We start from the raw sequence: 24,293 nt of genomic DNA on the forward strand, positions 1-24,293 counted from the left end.
ACTGTATTGAGAGTAGCCACTAATTTCACACACAAGAAAGAGCCATCAGATGGTAACAACCTTTGGCGACGGTCAACCTGGGCTGGATTTGAACCGGTGACCTAAAGAAGGAAGGTTCTGCATCTCATTCCTAGATCCCCATTGTCACTCATGCCTTCCTTATTTGCTACATATTGAATATGTCTGTCTCCCCCTCTGGGAAGTGACCTCACCCTTCCATTGCTGATCACTGCCCTCTGTCCTTTCTGCAACTTAAGAACATCCCTGCAGTACATGGCATGAGACAGTATAAAATCCACTTTGGGGGATTCAAAGGCCTCTTTAAAAGTATTGACATCCATACCCTGAAAGAAAAAAAGAAAACATATTCTCACTCAAATGAGAACCATAATAGAGACTCTGCATAAATGCCCTGTGATAGATGGACACTACTTGTTAAACTGTCTTATCAAGTTTTTACAAACCTCTTCATAGTTTGCTACACCTAGCCCACAAACCCTTTTTCTCTTTATTTCCTTTCTCCTGTTCTCTGTTTGATCCCTGGCCTCTTTCTGTCCTTTTCAAACAATCAATCTCAGAACTTTTGATGTGAAAGCCTTATTGTCTGCCATTCCTGCTACTTGGAATAGTCATAATTAGTTTCTTTATTCTTAATGACTTGGTATCACTTTTTCAAGTTTAATTTGAAAACATTTTCTCCTTTTCCTGTACTTATTAAAGTGACACCATCAAACATAGCTAATTTCGAAAAGTAACTCAGCAATAGTTTCAGGTACTACCCTGCCTGAAAGCCCCATTGCTAATTTTGCAGTTCTCAGAATCACATTTTCTTATTCTTCTAATATTGTCTCTCCCCATTTGTTGTTTGAAGAATTCACATGCCCAGAAAATGGAAGCTGAATATGCACAATAGGGTAACAAACGCAACAAGTAATTAAATTCAAAAACAGTGGGCCTGTCATTCCTCAGTCCTTTTTGACCTTATAATAGGAAGGCTTAATTTTAACTATTGTTTTTTGTCTTGAATGTAATGATCTAAAGCATTTTTGGGACACAATTTTAAAAAAAGAAAATCTAAACAATGTTTTACTAGACTTGCACAGAAAAAGGTATTTTTTTAAAAATCAAGACCCCACTGGGTTTCAAAGCCATAAAAATAAAGTAAATAATCCTCTCTCTCAATTGTGAAACCACGCTGAGTTTGGTGAAATTAATCCACTAAGGACAAGAATTAGAATTTTTGCGTGAGCATATTGCATCAAGAGTTACAACCTGCATTTACCCTAAGAAATTCATCAGAAGAGCTAGCAAAGCATCCCGCCACCGGTAAAAGCCATCACAAGTACTTACACCAACCGCAAATTCTGTGATGTCAGCTCCTGCCTCCAGTGCCTTTGCTGTCTCTTCTTTGGCCATTTTAGTGATGAAGTTCTTGGCATTGTTTGACGTTTGTGTCTGTAAAGCTGCCCATATGGCCCTGGTGATGACTGTGTTCTTGTTGGCTGGATCTTCACTAGGGTTATTAATCATGCTAATTCGGACATGATTACTGGATTTCTGTGTTTTAATAAAGTGCTAGTTAGAATGCATTTAGAATTCTAGTCTGTTTTTAGATAAGTGGGATAAATCCATTATAATAAAAAGAAAAAGGAAACTGCTCTGTATAGCTTAATGGGAAATATTGATTCCAAATCAGGTAGTCAGCAGTTCAAGGCTAACAGGACTAGTGATAATGAATTACTTTAAACTAACTTATTTATTATCTGCATAGCACCGGCATGCTTAGAATATTAGACACAACTATGAAGCCAAGATTCCTGCCACAAAGAGCTTACAATCCAAATACTAAATAGATCCCAGAGCACTGTGCAAACCAATCGCCATGTATATTGTGTGTCTGCTTTGTACTATTGCCTTGCTTTATACTGAACTGTAGCCACTGCAGGAATGAAACCTGGCAATACTCCAAGGGTCAGTCCTAGGACCAATCCTATTCAATTTATTCATAAATGATCTGGAGAAAGGGGTAAACAGTGAGGTGGCAAAGTTTGCAGATGATACTAAACTACTCAAGATAGTTAAGACCAAAGCAGATTGTGAAGAACTTCAAAAAGATCTCACAAAACTAAGTGATTGGGCAACAAAATGGCAAATGAAATTTAATGTGGATAAATGTAAAGTAATGCACATTGGAAAAAATAACCCCAACTATACATACAACATGATGGGGGCTAATTTAGCTACACAGTCAGGAAAAAATCTCTTGGAGTTATCGTGGATAGTTCTCTGAAGATGTCCACAGTGTGCAGAGGAGGCGTCAAAAAAGCAAACAGGATGTTAGGAATCATTAAAAAGAATAAGACTGAGAATATATTATTGCCCTTATATAAATCCATGGTACGCGCCCATCTCGAATACTGTGTACAGATGTGGTCTCCTCACTCAAAAAAGATATTCTAGCACTAGAAAAGGTTCAGAAAAGAGCAACTAAAATGATTAGGGGTTTAGAGAAGGTCCCATATGAGGAAAGATTAAAGAGGCTAGGACTCTTCAGTTTGGAAAAGAGAAGACTAAGGGGGGACATGATAGAAGTATATAAAATCATGAGTGATGTTGAGAAAGTGGATAAGGAAAAGTTATTTACTTATTCACATAATACAAGAACTAGGGGTCACCAAATGAAATTAATAGGCCGCAGGATTAAAACAAATAAAGGAAGTTCTTCTTCACGCAGCGCCAGTCAAACTTTGTGAAACTCTTACCTGAGGAGGTTGTGAAGGCTAGGACTATAACAATGTTTAAAAGGGGACTGGATAAATTCATGGTGGCTAAGTCCATAAATGGCTATTAGCCAGGATGGGTAAGAATGGTGTCCCTAGCCTCTGTTCGTCAGAGGATGGAGATGGATGGCAGGAGAGAGATCATTTGATCATTGCCTGTTAGGTTCACTCCCTCAGGGGCACCTGGCATTGGCCACTGTCGGTAGACAGATACTGGGCTAGATGGACCTTTGGTCTGACCCGGTACGGCCTTTCTTATGTTCTTATGTTCTTATGACTATTTTGGACAAAAACATGAAAAAAATATATTTTCCACTCTTAAAGGATAATTTAGGTAGGTAGAATGAAATTACTAAAGCTGACATTTACCCAGGATAAACAGGAGTTAACACTCTACTTTTACAACAAGCACTACAGAGTATGAATGAGCCCAAGGGGTCAAGACCTTAAAGCTGGCGTATCAGGTAGCACTGCCCCTGCACACCTGACACCCTTATGTGGCACTGGTTCAAATACTGAGAGGGAACAGCACCCCCTATTCAACATCAACATCATTTCCCACAGCATCTGTTTTCTTTTAGAGAGTAATGATCCGGCTTGAGCATGACAAGATCTGACAAAATCCCAGCTTTCGGTGGCATGGCTGCAGAAATTCAAAGTATTTGCCAGACACTTGCAACTTATTTAGAAGCCAGAAAAATTAAACTTGCTAAAGAAAGAACATTGGCCATGCTGTTTTATTAAGTGACTCACAACTATGTAATATTAAATACAAAATCTAAGTTAATACAGAAACGGTATTGAGAGAGTAAGTCAAGAAATTCTAAAGCACGATTCCCACCACAACTATAACAATTCTCCCCTCCCTGATTCCTGGTTTGTATTGAATTACTATGCAGGCGTAACTAGAACCCTTACTGAAACTGGCAATGTATCTGAGTTAGTTAAAATTGTAAGTTTCTTAATATTTATGTTAAAGTGCTCAATTGTCACAATGCAGGAACTGATTCTTTTTCTCACTCTTGAAAAAGAAAATTCAGCGACTTGCAGGGCAAGGTGTAAGGCTCTGCTGTTTACTCAGGCTTTTGCCTGAGGAGGGAATTGGAGAGAGACATTAAAGTAGCACTCTGATCAGAGTTCTTATTTCTCAAGTGTGTTTTTTGTGGAGGGTACAGGTTGATGTCCCAGAGATTGAAAGGGAGAAAGAAAAGAGAAAAAAAGAAAGTAATTGCACAATATTGATGTTTATTTGAACGTGTAATTAATTTTGTGAGCAGGTACTGCATTGAAATACATCAGAATTATTTTGTCCAAAACACTGGACGAGAAAAATTCCCATGTTACAATCCGTGCAGATGAGAGAGACAAAGCAGAGGTTATGGTACAATGCTCACATGTAAGCCCAAGTCAAAACACAGCACTGTCATTCTAATATTAGATCTGTCAGCCTGAACTGTGTCCATTATTATTTGCATTAGGATACGTGCCTACAGGCCACAACTGAGATTGGGTGCCCCATTGTGCTAGGCCTCATACAAAAACATATGGTAAGAGAGTGTCTCTACTACCAAAAAGCTCACAATATAGATAGAGAAGACAGAAAGAGGGTGGAAGGGAAATGTTGGAACAGAGAGGAGAAGTGAGTCCCAGTCCAGTGCTCTAGCCACTGAACCACACTGCCTCTCTTTTTAAATTGAAATGCTACCACCTACCTGATGTTTGATAGCATCATATAACAATTGTCTCCCAGAAGGTTTATCAAAATCTCCAACAATCCAAAAAGTAACTGGTCTAACAAAAGAATCATCTGTAGAAGAATAAAAATGCAACACTTTGGGAAAAAAGGCAGCTTCTGAATATTATCACATTGGCATTATACTGGGAAACACACACGTGCAGGGGTTTGACAAAAGCAAAGGGCCACAAGGAAAGATGCAGATGAAGTTAAACAGTGATACTTATATGTATCATGAAAAGTGGTATTACTATTAGATTAGGATTGATTTTCCTACTTAACAGATTGGAGGAACATGCATTATTATGCTTCTAAACTGAATTATTATTTGACTACTTGGTAAATTTAAAAATTATAATAGGAACCTACGAACCTGCAAGTAACCTATAATTTCTCACTAGGGTACAAACATGCCTTTTCACCCTTCTTTAAGTGGTATCTTACAGAATCAGTTTTGTACAAAGAGATATTATAAAGAAATAAAACACATGCATCAGACAGTTTTTCGATTACCTGCAGGTTCTAGGCCAGCATTATACAGATATCAGAAAGTTCCCAAAGAACCTAAACATACTAAAGTAATAACCCAAGAAAGAGAAAGTGCTAAAGTTTGAGTTACCATAGATCTCCTTGGAGGACATTCCTGGACACAAGTAAAAAGGAAAGAGTGGAAGAAAAGGTAAATGTCATTATTAATTTCCATAACAAACTCTACAAGTAAAAAGGAGCTAGCTGTACGGCATAGTATATGCAGGGATCATGTTACTAAACCGCTAAAATTGAGAGTAAACGAGCAAGCGTTGTTTGCCAGCAATACTACAAAAAGACTTGTTTTTTGTTTTGTTTAAATGAGTGCAAAATATTATATCCAACAGTGACCCTACAACAGAATTTGAGGAAGGCACTGGAGCCAAAACTCCTATTTTTGCGAGAAGCAGCATATTATGATCTAGATGTGGCCAGCTATTGCTTTTATGTCTCACTTAGGGTATGTCTACACAGCAGATGTAAGGGCATTGCCAGCTCAGTTGGACATACACGTGCTAGCTCTGCTCAAGTCAGAGTGCTAAAAATAGCAGTGCGAAAATGGGAGGCAGTTCAGTGTCACTGCCTGAGTATGCATCCAGGTCAGGTGGGATTGTACTCAAGTGGCTAGCCTGAGCCACCACCCATGCCCCCACTGCTATGCTGATGTTTGTAACAAGCTAACTCAAGCAGAGCTGGGTTACATGAACTGGGAATCACCCTCATAGCTGCTGTGTAGACAGCCTTAGCACGAGTTCAGTACCACTGCAGAGGGAAGAATACCAACTGGTGAGTGAGCAAAACCTACGCTTTTCCACTATTTAGAAAAAGAAACATGCCACATTATTCCGTGTAATCAGATACTAGCTATCCAGTACCCTGAATAACTTCAGAGGCAGCAAGCCAAAAGCTGTAAATTAAGCAGGGGCAGCTCAAAAACAACATGCCTCCATAAGCAGGAGGAGTCCAGTTTGGTGCTGAGATCAGCAGACAAAAGGAAAGTGGATACTAGGTGAAACTAAACAGATCTAAAGAAATTTTAGCTGTGAAGGGGCAACTGATTCTCCAGCTGGTTAGTAAATATTCATGCTGCCATCCACTTTCCACGGAAATGTCTGCTTCTGTGCTAACCTAGACTGTACACTACAATAGAAAAGGTACTTTCAAATGAGAATTTGGAGATGTATTGTCTATTTTAAGTGCTACAAAGAAAAATAAGGAACAGCTCTAATTGGCTGCACATGAACAAATGGCTAAGCAGAGGACAGGGAGCATTGGAAACATTTACAGCAGTACAGGAAGGAGGCAATGCCTGGGGACAACGTCAGGAGAAACTCGAGAGTCACTTAAAGAACAACTTGAGTAGTTCCAAAGATAGGAAGGAAAAAGAAAAAGAAAAAAATCAAGTACTGGTGAGTCAGGAAGTTTAAATAGCCAAGATGGGAACATATTCAGGGCCGATTGAGTATGAACTTTTCATGTCAGGGACCATATCTGTTTGTGTGTGTTTGTACATCATGTAGTACAATGAGGTCCTAATCTTGATAGGGCTTTTGAGTGCAATTGTAATATAAGTAATACAATATTTGACCATGCAGTTCATGCACAAAGCGCAAGAATTGCAAGATCAGACCAGATTAATCGTCAGTCTGATTACTGGGCAATTATGCAAACTTCTGAAGCTCAGACAACTATTGTTTAGCTTAGGTCACAAAGCAGAGGGTTCTGATCCCTTATTCATTTTTATCTCAGGCAATGTAACTGCAGATGATGTTTTTTCATAAGAACATCTAATCCTTTTCTATACTCATCTAGGCTCTTTGATTCGATAATATCACATGGCAGTGAGATCCACTGGTTAATTGCCCTTCAAATGAGTGGCATGTTTTCACTTGGAATACCATGTTCAGTTCTGGTCAGCACATCTTCAAAATCTGTCTTTAGTAGAGATGAGCGTGCTCAGCACTTTGCAGGATTGGGCCTATGTTAGCATAAGTACACCAGAAATACAGTGCTGCTGTAAGAATAATTTGGTGGTAGGAGACAATCAATCATAGATAAGGCTTTTAGTCACGATATTTTTAGTAAAACTCATGGACAGGTCATGGGCAGTAAATAAAAATGCACGGCCTGTGACCTGTTCATGAATATGTGTGCATGTGTGTGTCTCTGTCTGTCTGTCTCTGGGGTGCAAGCCTGGGGGACACTGCGGGTGCTCGGGGGCAGCCCGGGAGCAGGCAGTGGCACACGGCCTGGGACCCCTGCTGGTGCGGGGGGGCCGGTATTGGTGGGACTGGCAGACTCCCTACCTGGCTCCACGTCTCCCCAGAAGCGGCGACATCCCATTCCCTCAGCTCCTGGGTGAAGCCATGGCCAGGCAAGTCTGCACACTGCCTCTGCCTACAGGCACCGCCCCCGTAGCTCCCATTGGCCATGGTTCCTGGGGAGCCCCCCGAGGTAAGCGCTGCCCAGAGCCCTCACCCCATCCCGTGCTCTAACCCACATCCAAACTCCTGCTGCTGCGGGGGGGAAGGGGAGGAGGAGGAGGCGGCGGCACAGTGGCCTGAGACTGCCCCCTGGTGTGACTGGCCAAGGGATTGCCTGAGCCACTCAGGTGGCCCCCGGGCCAGGTGCACCAGCCGCTGCAGAAGTCACAGAGGTCACAGAAAGTCACTGAATCCGTGACTTCCATGACAAACTTGCAGCCTTAATCACAGAAGGTTACAGGTGGTTCAAGAGGGACAGGAGAGGAAGACCCAGGGAAAAAGGAGGGCAAGTAGTTCTATATATCTGAGAAGGATGTTAGTGACTGCTTCTCTTTGCCAAAGAGCTCAGTTACTATGGTGGCAAGGCCATACAGGAACCTAGAGAAACTGATGGACTCTAATAGAATCCACCAACTCACTGCCTAATCTTCTCTGAATCTGCACTCTGTCTTACTACTCACACTTCATCTTTTACAGTCTCTTGGCTTTGCACCTACTATGTTGCTACTGATGCCTGACAGTCTCCCATTTCCTGCCAACCCTCAACCTCTTCCTGCCTTCAGACCAGTTCTTACAAAAGGCTTTCCTTTGATGTCCTCCTCACCAGTTTTCTCCTTATTCTTCCTTCCCTGAAAAGATCCTCTCTTCAAATAAGATTGCTTTTCTACCCTTAAGTGCTTGCAGTCTGTCTGTAAAGCTCTGACTAAGTAGAGTGTGTTATTAAAATTTACATCGCTGTACTGCGCCAGAGGTCCCAATCAGGATCAAGACTTAGTTGTATTAGGAACTGCACAAACACAGAAGTAGATTTAAGTTTATATTTTATCATGATTATTACCTTTCTTTGTTAAGTAGGTCATACTATTGGCTACAGCAGCTGTTTTATCTTTGGAATTCAAGAAAGTAAATCTAGCATAATCATCCACAAAAAAGTTATCTGCAAGAAAAAGATAAAATATTATAGGTGCAGAAACGGACGATACCATTAGAAGAAATATATCAATAACATTCACTGATATTTAAGCCACACATTACCCTAATAGCTTGACGCTGGTTTTGTGTTTGATTTCTGCTGTTTATGGCTAATATATCAATGAATGTTACTTTTACAAGACACACCAAAACCAACATATCATTCTCACGATGCAAAGTTCAACTGAAATCAGTAGTGCAAGGTCCCATTCAATTCAACTGCATCTCTGTGTAAAGAAATATGTATTTAAATCCATTGCATTACTACTCTCCAAACCATTCAAGTAAAATCACACATGTGCATCTGTAACTGTATTATTATTCTACATAGTCTTTCTGCGTGGAGTACAACTGCTTAATATTTTAACCATGCAAAGGGGGGGAAGGGATAGCTCAGTGGTTTGAGCATTGGCCTGCTAAACCCAGGGTTATGAGTTCAATCCTTGAGGAGGCCACTTAGGGATCTGGGGGAAAAATTGGTCCTGCTAGTGAAGGCAGGGGCTGGACTAGATGACCTTTCAAGGTCCCTTCCAATTCTAGGAGATTGGTATATCTCCTATTATTACCTTTACTGAAATCTGTACTATAGCAAATCCTAAGTATTTCATCAATTTCTGTTCAAGTGGGGTTTAAGGATAGAGCAGCACTGCCTGATGTGTCTCACATAGTACAGGACTATTAGTCTTGGCTTTTGCTAGTCCTGTTAATGTCTCAGTTTCATGAGTCACTAAATTCCCCTAAAAAAGGTAGAAGGAAAAAAAATAGAAAATGCATAACTACTATGAAAAATCTGACAGATATAAATGTTTATGCTGTTACTGGGCACAGCCTGACTCTCTTAGCACCAAGTGGGCTGGAATCTCTCCTCTTATACTATTGATGATAATACATTTTGACACTCTGCGTTCCACTGGGAAATCCCAATTCTTGTAAATAAATATTTATACAGGTCGGGTTTATTGAGTTGAAAGTGTCCCTTACTCGTGGCAGTTAGATCTAAGTACTCTCGGTCAGACATCAAGATCCTTGAATTGATTCTTGGAACAACATTAGGCTGGTTCATGATATATTCAACCACATCTTGATCACTGGACAATTCACCCTGAAGGAAAGAAGGAAGAAAAGCTGCTGCATAAGATACTGTTTTTCCAAACACATTTTTATTAAACTGCTTGAAAACAAAGTAATCGTGAATTAAGGTGGCTGGTGATCTTGCTTAAAGATTTTTTTATTTTTTTTTTAGGGCTCTTGCTTGACTTCAACTTTCAGAAAGCTAGGTCTCCCCTTGAAATCCCAGTTTAGAAACATCACATACCAAGTACACAGCTCTCTGGAAGAGGCTGGTGGTTTCCAGGATTTTTTGCATTGTTATGGTTTCTAGGTCATCAGGATCCAGCTGCTCTTTTTGAAAAGGCATTCCATTAAACAGCACAATAGGTAGAGGTCCCACACCTGTCTGCTCATAGTACCCTCTGCCTTCCTGATATAAAAGGAAAGAACAAACATAAGTATATTATCTCATTACTACATAGAAGAATTATGGCCTTCACTGTAACATACCCTAATTCCGCTGAAATCTATTCTGAACATTCTCCCAAATAGGGTAATATAAGCTTTACTACATATTCTGTATATATGATATTCAATACAGAAAACATAAGTTTATAATACCTCTTATATAGAAGACTCTATTATCTAGCGATCAGAAGTTCAAAAAAAATAAATTAAGAGTACTTCTTTATATTATCAAATAATAAAGCAACTTGACAACCACTTGTTCCATTAAACCAGTACCAGGAATTTATGATTTACTGTGCATGTGGGTAGAAAAGGCACAATTTTAAAAGCTACATATAAATGGTTACATATCTGCATTTGAGCCAAAATCTCATGTAGAATTAATGACAAGAAGAGAACACACACTATGAAGTCCAAGTATAAATTAGTTCAACAGTGATGGCACATATGACATAAAGCAAAGCCTTTTTAAAACACTGTTCTTCGCAATTCTATGAAAACACGTTAGCGGGTATTTATTGTTACGACAAGTCTCTCCATTGCATGTAACCATCTTATGGTCTATTTTTATTATATTCAGTAATCTAAAAGCTAATTCAGTACTGTGACCTTAGAACCCCTCAATGCCAACTGGCAAGGGGGTTCTAAGAATATCCTGATCCTGATGTGTACATTCTGGTTCACAAATGAATATCACGTGTGGTCTTAAATGAAAGCCAGGGTCATGCTGGGCATTAATATTATTGTGAAATGTACGTACAGATACTATGTAAGGAGCTATGCATATACACTGAAAACATGTGCCTAAAGTCTGTATCAAGGCAGAGATGTTTTTTTGCCAGAAATATGGGGGTGGAATATTCACCTCTCTGTCAACATGTAAATTAAGCATTGTAAGACAACACATCAGAAACCCAATTTACATACAAAGTCAATGGGGGGGATGTGAAATCAACAGGGAGGCAGCAGAGTGGACAATAAGCTAGAATGGGTTACCCTGACACTGGGTTACAGACAAACTTTGGGGGATATAAAGTGAAGGCAAGGAAGACACGCCTTTATCCTGAACCTATTAAGTAATCAGAAGTGTGATTACATTCATTAAAGCAGGATCATAACCTGCCCTAGCTGAAATGTTGTGAAGGACATTTGGGGTGAGATAATCTTGTTTAGATGGTAGGTTAACCTGTTAAAGTTAGTCTCTAGAAATCGTGTTATGATTTTATTTTATATGTAACCCTTTTGTTTCTATTATCCTTTCTCTGGTATCCTGAACCTTTGATAATAAATGTATGTGATTTTCACTATAAATATATCTCAGTGCTGAGCTGAATCATTCAAGCTGGTGTGTACACTGTTCCCTTAAGGACAGCAGACCCAGTATTACTGTGAGTGTCCAGTGGATAAGAGGCTAGACACTTCAGGGGAATAGTTCTAAAGGGCTTGGGGATTGGGATGCACCTACTGTTAGCCTGCAAGGCAAAGTAAGGGCTGGCATAGCCCAGAGGAGATTGTTTGGGTGGCTAACAGGCTGGTGGTGTTAGGGGGCTGACACCCAGTTAGGTATAAGCAAGCATCCCTCTTACTGGAGCAAAGTGAGTAACAAGATGACACTCAGGCCTGGGTACTCTGAGAACTGTCATGAGCTGTCACTGTCACTCCCCCAAAATAGGATCTTCTCTATGCAATACCCTTAGCATTGCCAGATAGAGCCGATATTTACAAAAACCATCTTAGTGTTTCATCCCTTTATAACAGGCTAATCAAGGTTAAAAGTTAGGACATCATATCCTTTGAGCAGAAGATCTCACAACTTTTAAGATTTGGCCACAATCTCTAGTATCAGGTAAAATCACTCGTAATGATCCCTTCAGTATTTTCTCTCTCTCTCTCTCTCTCTCTCAACAAACCTTTCAGGCTCTAACGCTTTTGTACATAAAGGGCTTTGTTTGAACATCCAAGTCCAGTAATTAAGTATCTTATGGCGGGGGAGGAAGTTCAATGGGTCAGGAGCACCTAGTCCAGTAGGGATACAAGAGCAGCCCGGTTTCATGCCCTAGCCTGATTTAGCATCATCTCTGCACTCAAGTTTCAGACAGCAACTTGGTAGGGCCTTCCTTTCCTTTACCATCTTCCCCCTCGATGCTTCCACTTTAAGCCTCAGAACTTTCAAAGCACCACTGCAACCTGCCAAAAGAGGCATCCCAAATATGGAGATTAGCTGATACCATGTACTTGTTTTAGGGCAATCTTCCCAGCATGCAGCATGAATTAGTTGGGGTAAGCCATCAGAGCATGTTACAGGATGGGACAGGGGAAGAAATCTACCCACATTCCAGAATATGGGTTGAAGCAGCCTCCATGGTCCCAGTGTTCCCTGTTTGGGTAGAGGAAGAAAGCCTAGAGGATCTACATATCAGCAGAGCATCTCATTCTCACCCCAATTTCCAGAGTGACTGCACACAGGGAGGCCCCACCAGACCTGGGTTCCTCGGCATGCCAGGTTCCTCCTCAAATCTTGCCCCTCTACAGTGAAATAGCACCAGTTTGATTGCCGAAGGGCTCTCTGCCTCAGCACAAAGAGGGGTGGGATTTGCCCTGTCAATATACTTGCTGAAATAATATTCAGTAAATGGTATATTAAACAGTGAACTACCAGGATAACAATACTTTAATCTCACAAAATTCTTACCTTCCTGTTTTGATCATAAACAGAATCAATCCCCAGAATGCTGTTCACTTCTACATAAGGATACTGCTTCTCGAGAACGCTAACCACATGTTCAACCTGCAGCTGATCTCCAGTTTTTACTTTGTTATATATCTGAGGAGGGGAGGCAAATTCAGATTTATAGCCATGACTGATTTTTCCCTCTCTTTCCCAAACATAACATATCCGCTATACTCCAACTTCTAATGTAGAACATTTATGGCAACTTAGTTATGATGTGTGATAATAGTCTATATACAAATACAAGCCAAATGATAAACATCGCTAGTCTTGAAAATTAGCCTGCTATGCCTCAGTATAAGAGTTCTTATGCTGAGATGACTATTGCTATATTCTCTAACCTCGATATTGGCCAGAATGACAAACATTTCTTGTGATTCAAATGTTTTCAGAAAGATGTGCAGCAAAGCAAATTTCAAATTAAACAAATCAAAAGGGCTGCATGTTTTTCTGCAGAATAGTCCCAGGATTTTTGCTTATAACCATGATCTAGGAGGCTGACTTTCCCCTTGTAAATTAGGAAACATCTTTGTTTCACTTTTTTTAACGTGCTAGATATTATTTCTTTGATTTGCAACTAATCATTAGTATATCAAAACAAATCGGAGGAAGAACAAAGCAAAGTTTACAAGCCACTAGCAATTTAACTGAATTAAAAAATTGTGCCTCTTGTAACCATTTTAAGTTAACATGATTGCACACTGTAAGCTGCAAGTGAAAATGAGTTTGCTTTTCTCATCCTAGTACTCATCACAAAATTATCTGGCAGGATTGGCAGTCTCTACTAAAGACAAGCCCAGAACTACAATAGTAAGTGACATAGCAGGCTAGGACTGAGATGCGTGGGCAGAACTAGGGAATGGAAGGTAAGGTGACACAGAAAACGTACATAGTGCTGTCAATTCTATTTGATCCCTGTTTTCATTATCAAAAATTTTACCAACAAAATTTTAAGAGAGAAAAAGTGTTTGAAGTGCACTTCATCAGATACTAGAGATTCAGAGTTGCGGAAGTAATATAAATTTCTCTTATTACCTATTTTCCCATTAACACAGAGTCTCTCTCATACATCAGATATTAAACATGCATTTATGAACACTTACAGATATAAGAGTCTGGAAGGCATAATTATTATCCACTTCTTGCGCAACATAATTAAATGCTCTAAGAAGGGCAACCCCAGCATCTTGTAGCCCATCAACATCTTCTGAGTCATTAACCACAAAGACCAGACCAATCCTGTAAAGAAAACAATCCCAAAGAACATGTGCCTGTTATGCAAATAAAATCGTAGTGAAGATTTTATTTGCATAACAAATAATGCAGAATAGCCAATGATTATAAAGATCTTAAGCAGGGGTTCTTGCTAGGTATGTTAATAAGCAGACTTGAATAACTCTGGTTCATGGTCTCTACAAAACATTCCCTAGGGTTCACTCACTCAAATCCATTCATGTCTTTTGAGACTTTGAGTTAATCATGTTTTGATCATTTTGCCCTCCTTTTTCCTACTGTTTCTTGCTTTCTCCATTTTCTTTTGTTCTGTTGGAGGGATTGGCTTTTCTGGGCCACTTTTAACTGTTGAAAGTTTATACAACATCTCACGTGGCTAATAGTGAACACTTTGTAATAATCATGAAAGCCACAAAAGCTAAACTAATGCCCTCCCATAAAAATGTAGCATTACCTCAATGGGATGTGGTTGCTGAAGAACATCTCCGCCACGTTAAGCAATTCTGCTGTACTCTCATGGGAAGGATCCACTATAAGAACCTTTGGGCAATTACAAAATAAAGGTTTTACATGAGTTTGTTCCATTAAAAGCCCAAAACAGTGGTTCATGGTTAAGAGGACAGGTTTATTCATGTTTCACTGCAGAGGTATTATTGACATTTTACCCACTGTGGCACAAACAGACTAAGGGCTTTTCTACACTGGCAATTAACAGCGCTGCAACTTTCTGGCTCAGGCGTGTGAAAAAACACACCCCTGAGCGCAGCAAGTTGCAGCACCTGTAAAGTGCCAGTGTAAACAGTGCCCCAGCGCTGGGAGCTACGCCCCTCATTGAGGTGGTTTTTAGAGCGCTGTGCCATGACCACGCAAGGCATGTTAAAGCACTGCCCTAAGTGATTTCCGTAGGGTCACAAAGGAAGTTTATGGTAGAGCGGGGAACTGAAAGTGATTTTCCTGAGTGCCAGCCCAGTGTCATCCTGCAAGGTGTTCCAGATGAGTTTAACCTTTTACATGTGGCAAAGTGATATTCCAATGACAAGTTCAAGAAACTTCAGTAGCCATCATCAAATATTAGCAGGTCATGAAACTGGCATTCACAGAACTTCACACTCACCCCATCAATAGAAAAGCATTGTTACAGTAATTAATAGATTTTCAGATCAGAAGGGATCATTATGATCATCTAGTCTGACTTCATGCATAATATACGCTCTAGAATTTCACCAAGTGATTCTTGCATCTAACCCATAATTTTTGGCTGAGTTTGAGCTTATCTCTTAGAAAAACACCCAGCCTCAGTTTAAAATGTTCAAATGATTTCACCACCACCGAGAATTCGCCACACTTGTATGAAAGTAGTTCCAGTGCTTAAATTTCCCTCACTATTAAAAATGTGCATCTTATTTCTAGTCAGGTTATTACTTACAAAGTTGTGGAAGTTTTTTCTGATTTGTCTGATTACTCCAGGAAAGGTGGGGCGCAGCAGTTCCTGCACACTAGAAGGCCAGGAATTGTACCTGCTATCAACTTCAAGGTTGTTGATCCACTAATAAAAAATAAATAATTGCTTGTTAAACTAATATAACCTGCAATTAGTTAAAGTGAGATGTTTGAAATAATATAAAACAAGCATTGTATTTAAGCATTCTAGTTTAATAAAACACCAATTGAATTTGATCTGTTAGAAGTTACATTATGAATCTGTTTTCCCCTCTGTTCCCATGTCTTCTACCATGCAAAATTTCAGATTTTCACTCCTCTTAGCATTTCCATTTTTAACTCTACAATGATGCAAGGCCCCATCCCAAAGACATGACAACGGGATGAACACAAATGTGAAAGAAAAAGCAATAAAAGTCCAGCCTGAGGGAAAGTAACAGCAGAGAAGTGTTAGATGTTTTTGATCTTTTAAAAGGAAGTTATCTATAGTTAATATTGCTCCATAGTGCTGCACAAAGCTGTGAATAGTATTTAGTATTTTAATGCTTTCTGATTCTAAAGACTACCTAATCAAAGGCTGGAAAGTCTTTACTACACGATGGTGTGTAACTCATTTCTCAGGTATTAAAATGAAGCTGTATCAACCCTGTGATTTTTGGGAGGCGGGTTTTTGAACAATCCATTTCTCATCACATCACTTTGTGATGACAATCTATCTTTTTTCTAGTTTTTGTGGCTTGGTTAGTCTCCCATTTAAGTTCCTACAACAAAAATCTTACTAAATATCCAGTGCCTCTAGTATTTCCCTTCAGTTGTTTCTTATGCCTCTGTTCAATAACAGGAGCACCATCTTAGGAGTTATACAGCATTTCTTAGCTGGCAAGTCTCTGATACAACGTTTATAGCTGGCCAGTCTCCCTCCACCAAATTTATATTTTCTTAGACAATCCAGTAATGTGAAGAAGCTAAGCACAGTACTGTCAAAGAAATTCCAAACACTGTTTGTTTCCAAGAAGTTTGCTCTTTTATTGCTGAACATGGTTGAGATGTTACAAATCACAGAGTAATTAAATGCAGTTTAGACCACTTAATTGATTCAGGGGCTTGAAAGGGTTATAGATCTTTACAGCAGTAAATTGAAATTAATGTTAAATCACAAGGAATGCAACCAGCAATGACGCTATCTACCCTGAAGGAGAGGGACGCTGTCTAAAATCATTCTCATCTAAATTTCTTACAACCTGAGGTAACCCTCAGAAATGAAATAAAATATTAACATCAGACAGTTGTCAACAGCAAGAAGAGCCAGGCTCACTATTTCATCATCTCATTTCTGCCCAGGAGTATTTTTTTAAACAATGCAGAGAGCCTGCTTTAGGCTGATCCACATATTCAGCAAAAAAATTTAAAACTACATATTTATACAGGGACAGCCCTGAGGTACAGGTCAGGAAACCCCAAATTTCTGAGCTAGGAGGCAAGAGTTAAGGGCAGGGACAAGAGGCATCGGGAATCGTAAGACTTCCTGGAAACATCCTAGAACACAAGAGGAGAGGAAATCAGGAACTGGCTGCTTGGAGCCAGAGCTGTCCCTGGGTAGGGTGAATCGGGGTGACCACTCCAGGCCCCGTGCTTTGGCGAGGTCCCCCGGGCCAGTGCGATTGTTTGGCACAGTTTGTCCTGGAAGAGACGAATCCCTCACTTCCACCCCAGGCCTTGCGCTTTGGGGAGCCACGCAGGCCAGTGCAATTGGCCGGTGCAGTCAGTCCCAGAAGAGATTAATCTGTCATTTCCACTCCAGGCACTGCACCCCTCTAAGGATGGCCCTGCTTGGAGCAGCTGGAGAACTGCATAGCCATGCTGAAAGAAGCCAGCTTTCCATCAAGGGGATTCCTCTAGAAACCATACATATGGTCTGTCCTAACCCTGAAGACAGTGGGAAATCAGTCTAGTTGTTTATAGCAGAAAGAAAACTGTGCTCCTCCATGACCCTTCTGTTCTTTGTCACTGTGCATTCTAACTTGGTGAGCAAGAGAAGTACCGTCTCACTGTTATGTTTCTGAAATACTGTCTTTAAAGATACTGTAAAAGCAACAAAGAATCCTGTGGCACCTTATAGACTAACAGACGTTTTGCAGCATGAGCTTTCGTGGGTGAATACCCACTTCTTCGGATGCAAGGCACTTGCATCCGAAGAAGTGGGTATTCACCCACGAAAGCTCATGCTGCAAAACGTCTGTTAGTCTATAAGGTGCCACAGGATTCTTTGTTGCTTTTACAGATCCAGACTAACACGGCTACCCCTCTGATACTTTAAAGATACTGAAGTTCACCTTTTAGATTGAAGAGGTAAGTCTTGGACTCCAACTTTGTCCTTATACTTTAACATAATTGTATTACAGTATCTTGCTGGCAATCTAGATGCTTTTTCCAAAGTAAAGAATTCTCTTCTATATTGCTTTGCCATGTAACAGGTAAACATTTTTTCCAAAAAAAAAAAAAAAAAAATCATAAAATTTTCTTTTGCTCCTTTCTCCAGAAGGCCAAGTGTGTTCCTAATTTGATTCTCTAATTGCTCCATCTAGTTAGAAAGCAATTTATTTTAAATTAAAAGTAGTAGATGGTTCCATGCTGGATCCAATCTCTATTTTGCTTTTGCAATTTTGCACAAGTCTGACTGGTCCAATCTTCTCATGCGCTTGAGGGATAGCTCAGTGGTTTGAGCATTGGCCTGCTAAACCCAGGGTTGTAAGTTCAATCCTTGAGGGGGCCACTTAGGGATCTGGGACAAAAATTGGTCCTGCTAGTGAAGGCAGGGGACTGGACTCGATGACCTTTTGAGGTCCCTTCTAGTTCTAGGAGATTGGTATATCTCCAATTATTACTTTTATTACCTTGTTTTTTTTCCCAGATTCAGTAATTAGATTTTTATTCAGTTGAATTTACTGTCCATAGAAATAACAACGAAGTTGGAGAACTGCACATAAAAAGGGGCATTGTATAATCTTATATCCTCCAACTAAGATGTCAAAGACAGTTCTGCTTTCAATTGTGCTGCTGTAGGCAAGTCTGGTCAGAAGCTAGCTATCTTCTCAGTTACATGAGCTGTTTTTCAGGCATGGAAGTATTGCACTGGATTATTTGGATTTATTTTCCCCCACTTGCTATGCTCTACTGGATACCTTATATTTTGTAGTTATAATTTCTTTCACAAGGCACAGTCATGAAGCCTCTGTCTATGGCTAACCCTGCACCACTTCATCATCTCATCCCCTATCCCCAGTATCTTATTCAAACCCTTTTTCCACACACAGCCCTCTCATTCAAGGGCCTCCATAACCTCACTCCCACCTAATCTCTGCTATTACTTCCTCTCTAATCTCCTCAATCTCATTCTCCTTATTGCTCCCTTAATCTCATTTTCCCTTCTCAACTACATTTTCCTTCATTTTGGGCTCTACAAGTTAAAGAACTGTATACCACTTGTCTGCCCACACTCTCTCTTCCTTTAAACCCAATTCTTGAACACATGAATCCTTCCCATATTAACTTTCTTACCAATTATGCTTTCTCACCTATCTGCACTCCATTATTAGGAAACACGAGCTGCATACCTACAGTCTGTATCCCAAAGAGTTTACAATCTAGTATATTTTGCCACATGTTGTCAATTAAATTGTAAATTCTTTGCAGTGCAGACTCTTATTCTGCATTCTATGAAGTTCTAGCTATTCATATAAATAAGACACATTGCACTTGTATGATATGCTAAAAAGGTCTATTTAAGTGCAACTAAAAGCCCCAGGCTCAAATAAGATTTTTGCTGGACAGCCTGGCTCATAAGAAAATGTACTCACTGAAATAGCAGGGCTTCTGATATCCACAGCATAGTCTGAATCTGATGGCTGGATGTTTAGCTTTAGAACATTATGCAAGGAAAGGCCCTCAATTCCTAAACTGTGAAGTCCCTCCATAACACGAGCTTCATTGCGCAACACGTCAAACAAGCTAGAAGGAATACAAATCATTCAATATCACACACATATTAAGATACAACTACTGATTTGCTCTAGCCTAAACATTACCAGATTATATTAAGGTACAATCATCATTATAAGAGTCTACAAATATTTACATTAGCATCTCAGTAATTTCAAATTGCCTCAAGAGGATTTTCTCCGAGAAAAATTATTTAACTCCACTACTAAATAGCACTAGGAACACGCGCGCACACGAACTCAGACTGCCCCAATATGGCAGTTTTCAGATGGACATTTTTTTCAGGGATTTAACCTTTAAGAACTAATATTTTGCTCTTCTCTTAAAATGAGTGTTTGTGTGTGTGTGTGTAAGAGAGAGAGAGAGAGAGAGAGATGCCTGATTGATAGCACTGTAGCCCAAAATTGTTTCACAGAACAGGCTAAAGCAATGGGCAGCAGTAGGGTGACCAGACAGGAAATGTGAAAAATCAGGACAGGAGGTGGGGGGTAGTAGGTGTCTATATAAGATAAAGTCCCAAATATCGGGACTGTCCCTATAAAATCAGGACAGCTGGTCACCCTAGGCAGCAGCAGGGAAGGGTTGCCCTTGAGCAGATTAAGATAAATTTTGCCTCCGTAGCTTAGCCTTTCTGCTGAAACTGCCAACAAGGATGTCAATTGTAATGTGGATGTTAGGAAATGAACTGTGATCATAATTTACTAACAACCAGCCATCAGAAGGGAATACTTTGTCACCAATGACCCGCACCAGCTTTAAAATACTAGCTTAATGGCTGATAAGAAATAATAAATTAACTAGAAAACTAGTGACTAGGTATCAACTATATGCAAAAGGAACTGTGCTCAGAGAATAATTTGTCTTTTGCTCACCCCCTGGTGTCAACTATTGCAATATACATAGAATTCAGCTAGAAATCTTGGGAAAATGGAAAAATATTGGAAAACTTCAGTATATTCTCAGCAGGGTGCACCAGTGATGTCACAACAACTTTAACTCCATATTTCACTTGTAGAGGGGATAAGTATGACTTATCTTTATCATTATTGTATTTTAAAACAATAATAATTTACATTTAGTCTTTAACTCTGCTGAATTTACAAGAAATACACACGTCTCCATAAACAAGCTTAATATCTATATATACATGCAATAACACTTTCAAGATTCTAAACCAGAACAGTTTTTTAAAGAAATTATACAAGTTCATACCTAAATATGTCCTGTGTGTCTAGATCAATATGCAGTCCATTGATGAACAAGGCGGAATCACCAGATTGTAATCCTAATGTTCCTTTGAAGTACTAAAGGAAAGTGCAACAAAGTCATTAGACAAATGCTACAGACTAAGTAAAAATCAATGTTAAACGTAAAAAAACACACACAGCATTGATTCTGTAGTGTTTCAAATCTATTAATGTCCCTGCATTTATATATTAACTCCACTAAATTCACCATATTAGTTCTCCACAGCAGCCTTTGGGTATGTCTACACTACGGGATTATTCCGATTTTACAGAAAACGGTTTTTGGAAACAGATTGTATAAAGTCAAGTGCATGCAGCCACACTAAGCACATTAATTTGGCGGTGTGCGTCCATGTACCGAGGCTAGCGCCGATTTCCAGAGCGTTGCACTGTGGGTAGCTATCCCGTAGCTCCTGCAGTATCCCCCACCCATTGGAATTCTGGGTTGAGATCTCAATGCATGATGGGGCAAAAACAGTATCGCAGGTGATTCTGGGTAAATGTCGTCACTCAATCCTCCCTCCATGAAAGCATCGGCAGACAATCATTTCGCACCCTTTTCCCTGGATTGCCCGGGCAGATGCCATAGCACGGCAACCATGGAGCCCGTTCAGCCTTTTTTCACTGTCACCGTATGTCTACTGGATGTTGCTAACAGACGCGGTACTGCAGTGCTACACAGCAGCATCCCCTTGCCTTTTGCAAGTTAGCAAAGACGGTTACCAGCCATACTGTACCGTCTGCTGCTTTGCAAGTTGACAATGATGGTTACCAGTTATACTGTACCGTCTGCTGCTATCATGGGTGCTCCTGGCCGGCCTCGGTGAGGTCGGCCGGGGGCGCATGGACAAAAATGGGAATGACTCCCCAGGTCATTCCTTTCTTTAAGTTTTGTCTAAAGGGAGAGTCAGTCCTGCCTAGAATATCAGGCAAGCCTACTAAAGAACCAGAGAGGCAAACGGCCGCTCTGGGTCAGAGCCCCAGACATCCCGCAGAAATGATGAGCTGCATGCCATTCTAGGGGGTGCCCCTGCAACAACGTCACCCGTTGCTTCCCTCTTTCCCCACCCAGCCCTCCTGGGCTACCATGGCAGTTATCCCCCCATTTGTGTGATGAAGTAATAAAGAATGCATGAATTTGAAACAACACTGACTTTATTCCCTCTGCAAGCAGAGATCAAAGGGGGGAGGGGAGGGCAGCCTCCAGCTGCTATGATATTCCAGGCAGGACTGAATCTCCAGTAGATAAAGCTTAAAGAAGGCGACGACATATACCCTGAACCACCCGCGACAATGTTTTTGACCCTTCAGGCTTTGGGAACTCAGCCAAGAATTCAAATGGTTTTCGGAGAGTGCGGGAACTGTGGGATAGCTACAGTTGTCAGTCGCCCCTCCCTCCATGAGCATCCATTTCATTCTTTGGCTTTCTGGTATGCTTGTCTCAGCTCCTTAAGTTTCAGCACTGTGTTGAGTCCCTATTGTGGTCTCTGTCCATCATAGCCTTGGAGATTTTTTTCAAATGTTTTGGCATTTCATCTATTGGAACGGAGTTCTGATAGAACAGATTCATCTCCCCATACAGAGATCAGATTCAGTATCTCCCGTACGGTCCATGCTGGAGTTCTTTTTTGATTCTGGGACTGCATGGTCACCTGTGCTGATCACCGCTCCACGCTGGGCAAACAGGAAATGAAATTCAAAAGTTTGCGGGGCTTTTTCTGTCCACCTGGCCAGTGCATCTGAGCTCAGATTGCTGTCCAGAGCGGTCACAATGGTGCACTGTGGGATAGGTCCCGGAGGCCAATACCATCGAATTGCAGCCACACTAACCCTAATTTGAAATGGCAATACCGATTTCAGCGCTACTCCCCTCGTCAGGGAGGAGTACAGATATCGATATTACGAGCCCTTTATAGTGAAATAAAGGGCTTCGTTGTGTGGATGGGTGCAGCATTAATTCGGTTTAACGCTGCTAAATTTGAAATAAACTCGTAGTGTAGACTGGGCCTAAGGGTGACTTTGAATACAGCATACATGGTTTAAGTTAAAACAATCAACTACATATAGCTTGGAGGAGAAATAGTTATGGGAGAACATGACAGCCACCTACAAGTATTTGATAGGTTGGAATGTGTTATGTAAAAGGGTAAACAACACTTCCTCATTCACTCCATCATATCCCCACTTAGTTGTCTCTTCTTAAATGAAAGATGTTCTTAATCTCTCCTCATATGGAAGCTGTTCCACACCCCTAATCATTTTGTTGCCCTTTTCTGCCCTTTTTTCAATTCTAATATATCTTTTTGAGATGGGGCAACCAGAACTGCATATAGTATTCAAGATGTGGCATGCCAGGGATTTATATAGTAGCATTATGATATTTTCTGTCTTTTTATCTATCCCTTTCCTAAATGATTCCTAACATTGTTTGCTTTTTTGACTGGTGGTGCACATTGAGCTGATGTTTTCAGAGAGCTATCCACAATGACACCAAGATCTTTCTTGAGTGGTAACAGCTAGTTTAGACCCCATCATTTTGTATGTATAGTTGGGTTTATGTATTCCAATGTGCATTACTTTCCATTTATCAACACTTAATTTCATCTGCCATTTTGTAAGTCTTTGCAATCAGCTGTGAACTTTACTATCTTGAGTAAGTTTGTATTGTCTGCAAACTTTGCCACCTCCTTTTCCACATCATTTATAAATATGGTGAAAAACACTAGCCCCAGTACAGATCCTTGGGGAACCCTGCTATTTAGCTCTTTCCACTGTGAAAATTGACCATTTATTTCCTTTGTTTCCTTTTTTTTTTAACCATTACAGATCTCTGAGAGGACTTTCCCTCTTATCCCAGGACTGCTTACTTTGCTTAAAAGCCTTTGATGAGGAAATCTTGTGAAAGGCCTTCTTAAAGTCCACGTACACTATATCCACTGGTTCACACTTGTCCACATGCTAGTTGATCCCTTAAAAAATTCTAATGGACAGGTGAGGCATGATTTCCCTTTACAAAAGCTGCATTGACTCTTCCCCAACATATCACATTCATTTATGTATCTGATAATTCTGTTCTTTACTAAAGTTTCAACTAATTTGCCTGGTACTGAAGTTAGGCTTACCAGGCTATAACTGTCAGAATCACCTCTGGAGACTTTTTTAAAAATTGGCATCTCATTAGCTACTCTCCAGTCATCTGGTACAGAGGCTGATTTAAGTGGTTACATACCATAATGGGAATATGCAGATGGCTTAAGTAAGCTTCCTGGCAACTCTGTACTGCCAGAGTGGCTCAAAGCAGCTGGAATGTACTGAGTAACTGGGTCTATAAATCTGAGCAGTTGCTGCTCATATTTTAATGCTAGAAATAGCCATGTACAAGCCTGTATTCTTCCTATAAACATAGAGCTAGCATGAAATTCAGATCTTACACAGAAAGATATTATTGCTTTGTTTTTATTTGATTACAGTTTCAAACCTGTATCTTCTACTCTATCTGAACAGTCATAATGGGTACATTTTCAGTATATTGTACAACTCCTGACACTGTTAATTGGTGTGGTTTGCCTAATTCCCAATGCACTGCATCAGAGCCACTTAACTATTATTTTCTTACATCAAACACTG

General features: G+C 40.2%; 1 protein-coding gene across 4 annotated transcripts in view; it reads right to left on the reverse strand.

The window, feature by feature from the left end:
* UGGT1 (UDP-glucose glycoprotein glucosyltransferase 1) overlaps positions 1 to 24,293 on the reverse strand; it is an 88,193-nt gene that overhangs the window by 38,133 nt on the left and 25,767 nt on the right. For 3 of the 4 annotated variants that reach the window (XM_039488541.1, XM_039488544.1, XM_039488543.1), the window contains exons 12-24: positions 20,632 to 20,723; positions 19,278 to 19,428; positions 15,407 to 15,526; positions 14,435 to 14,520; positions 13,851 to 13,986; positions 12,709 to 12,840; positions 9,814 to 9,978; positions 9,480 to 9,600; positions 8,365 to 8,463; positions 5,135 to 5,158; positions 4,493 to 4,587; positions 1,351 to 1,557; positions 213 to 344 (exon numbers count right to left, since the gene is read on the reverse strand). In XM_039488541.1, the coding sequence (XP_039344475.1) occupies positions 213 to 344; positions 1,351 to 1,557; positions 4,493 to 4,587; positions 5,135 to 5,158; positions 8,365 to 8,463; positions 9,480 to 9,600; positions 9,814 to 9,978; positions 12,709 to 12,840; positions 13,851 to 13,986; positions 14,435 to 14,520; positions 15,407 to 15,526; positions 19,278 to 19,428; positions 20,632 to 20,723 (1,560 nt within the window). The remainder of the gene's footprint in view (positions 1 to 212; positions 345 to 1,350; positions 1,558 to 4,492; positions 4,588 to 5,134; positions 5,159 to 8,364; positions 8,464 to 9,479; positions 9,601 to 9,813; positions 9,979 to 12,708; positions 12,841 to 13,850; positions 13,987 to 14,434; positions 14,521 to 15,406; positions 15,527 to 19,277; positions 19,429 to 20,631; positions 20,724 to 24,293) is intronic. The other variant, XM_039488542.1, reaches the window with a different exon arrangement.

Source organism: Mauremys reevesii, linkage group 9 (assembly GCF_016161935.1).
Source record: "Mauremys reevesii isolate NIE-2019 linkage group 9, ASM1616193v1, whole genome shotgun sequence".
Lineage (NCBI taxonomy): Eukaryota > Metazoa > Chordata > Testudines > Geoemydidae > Mauremys > Mauremys reevesii.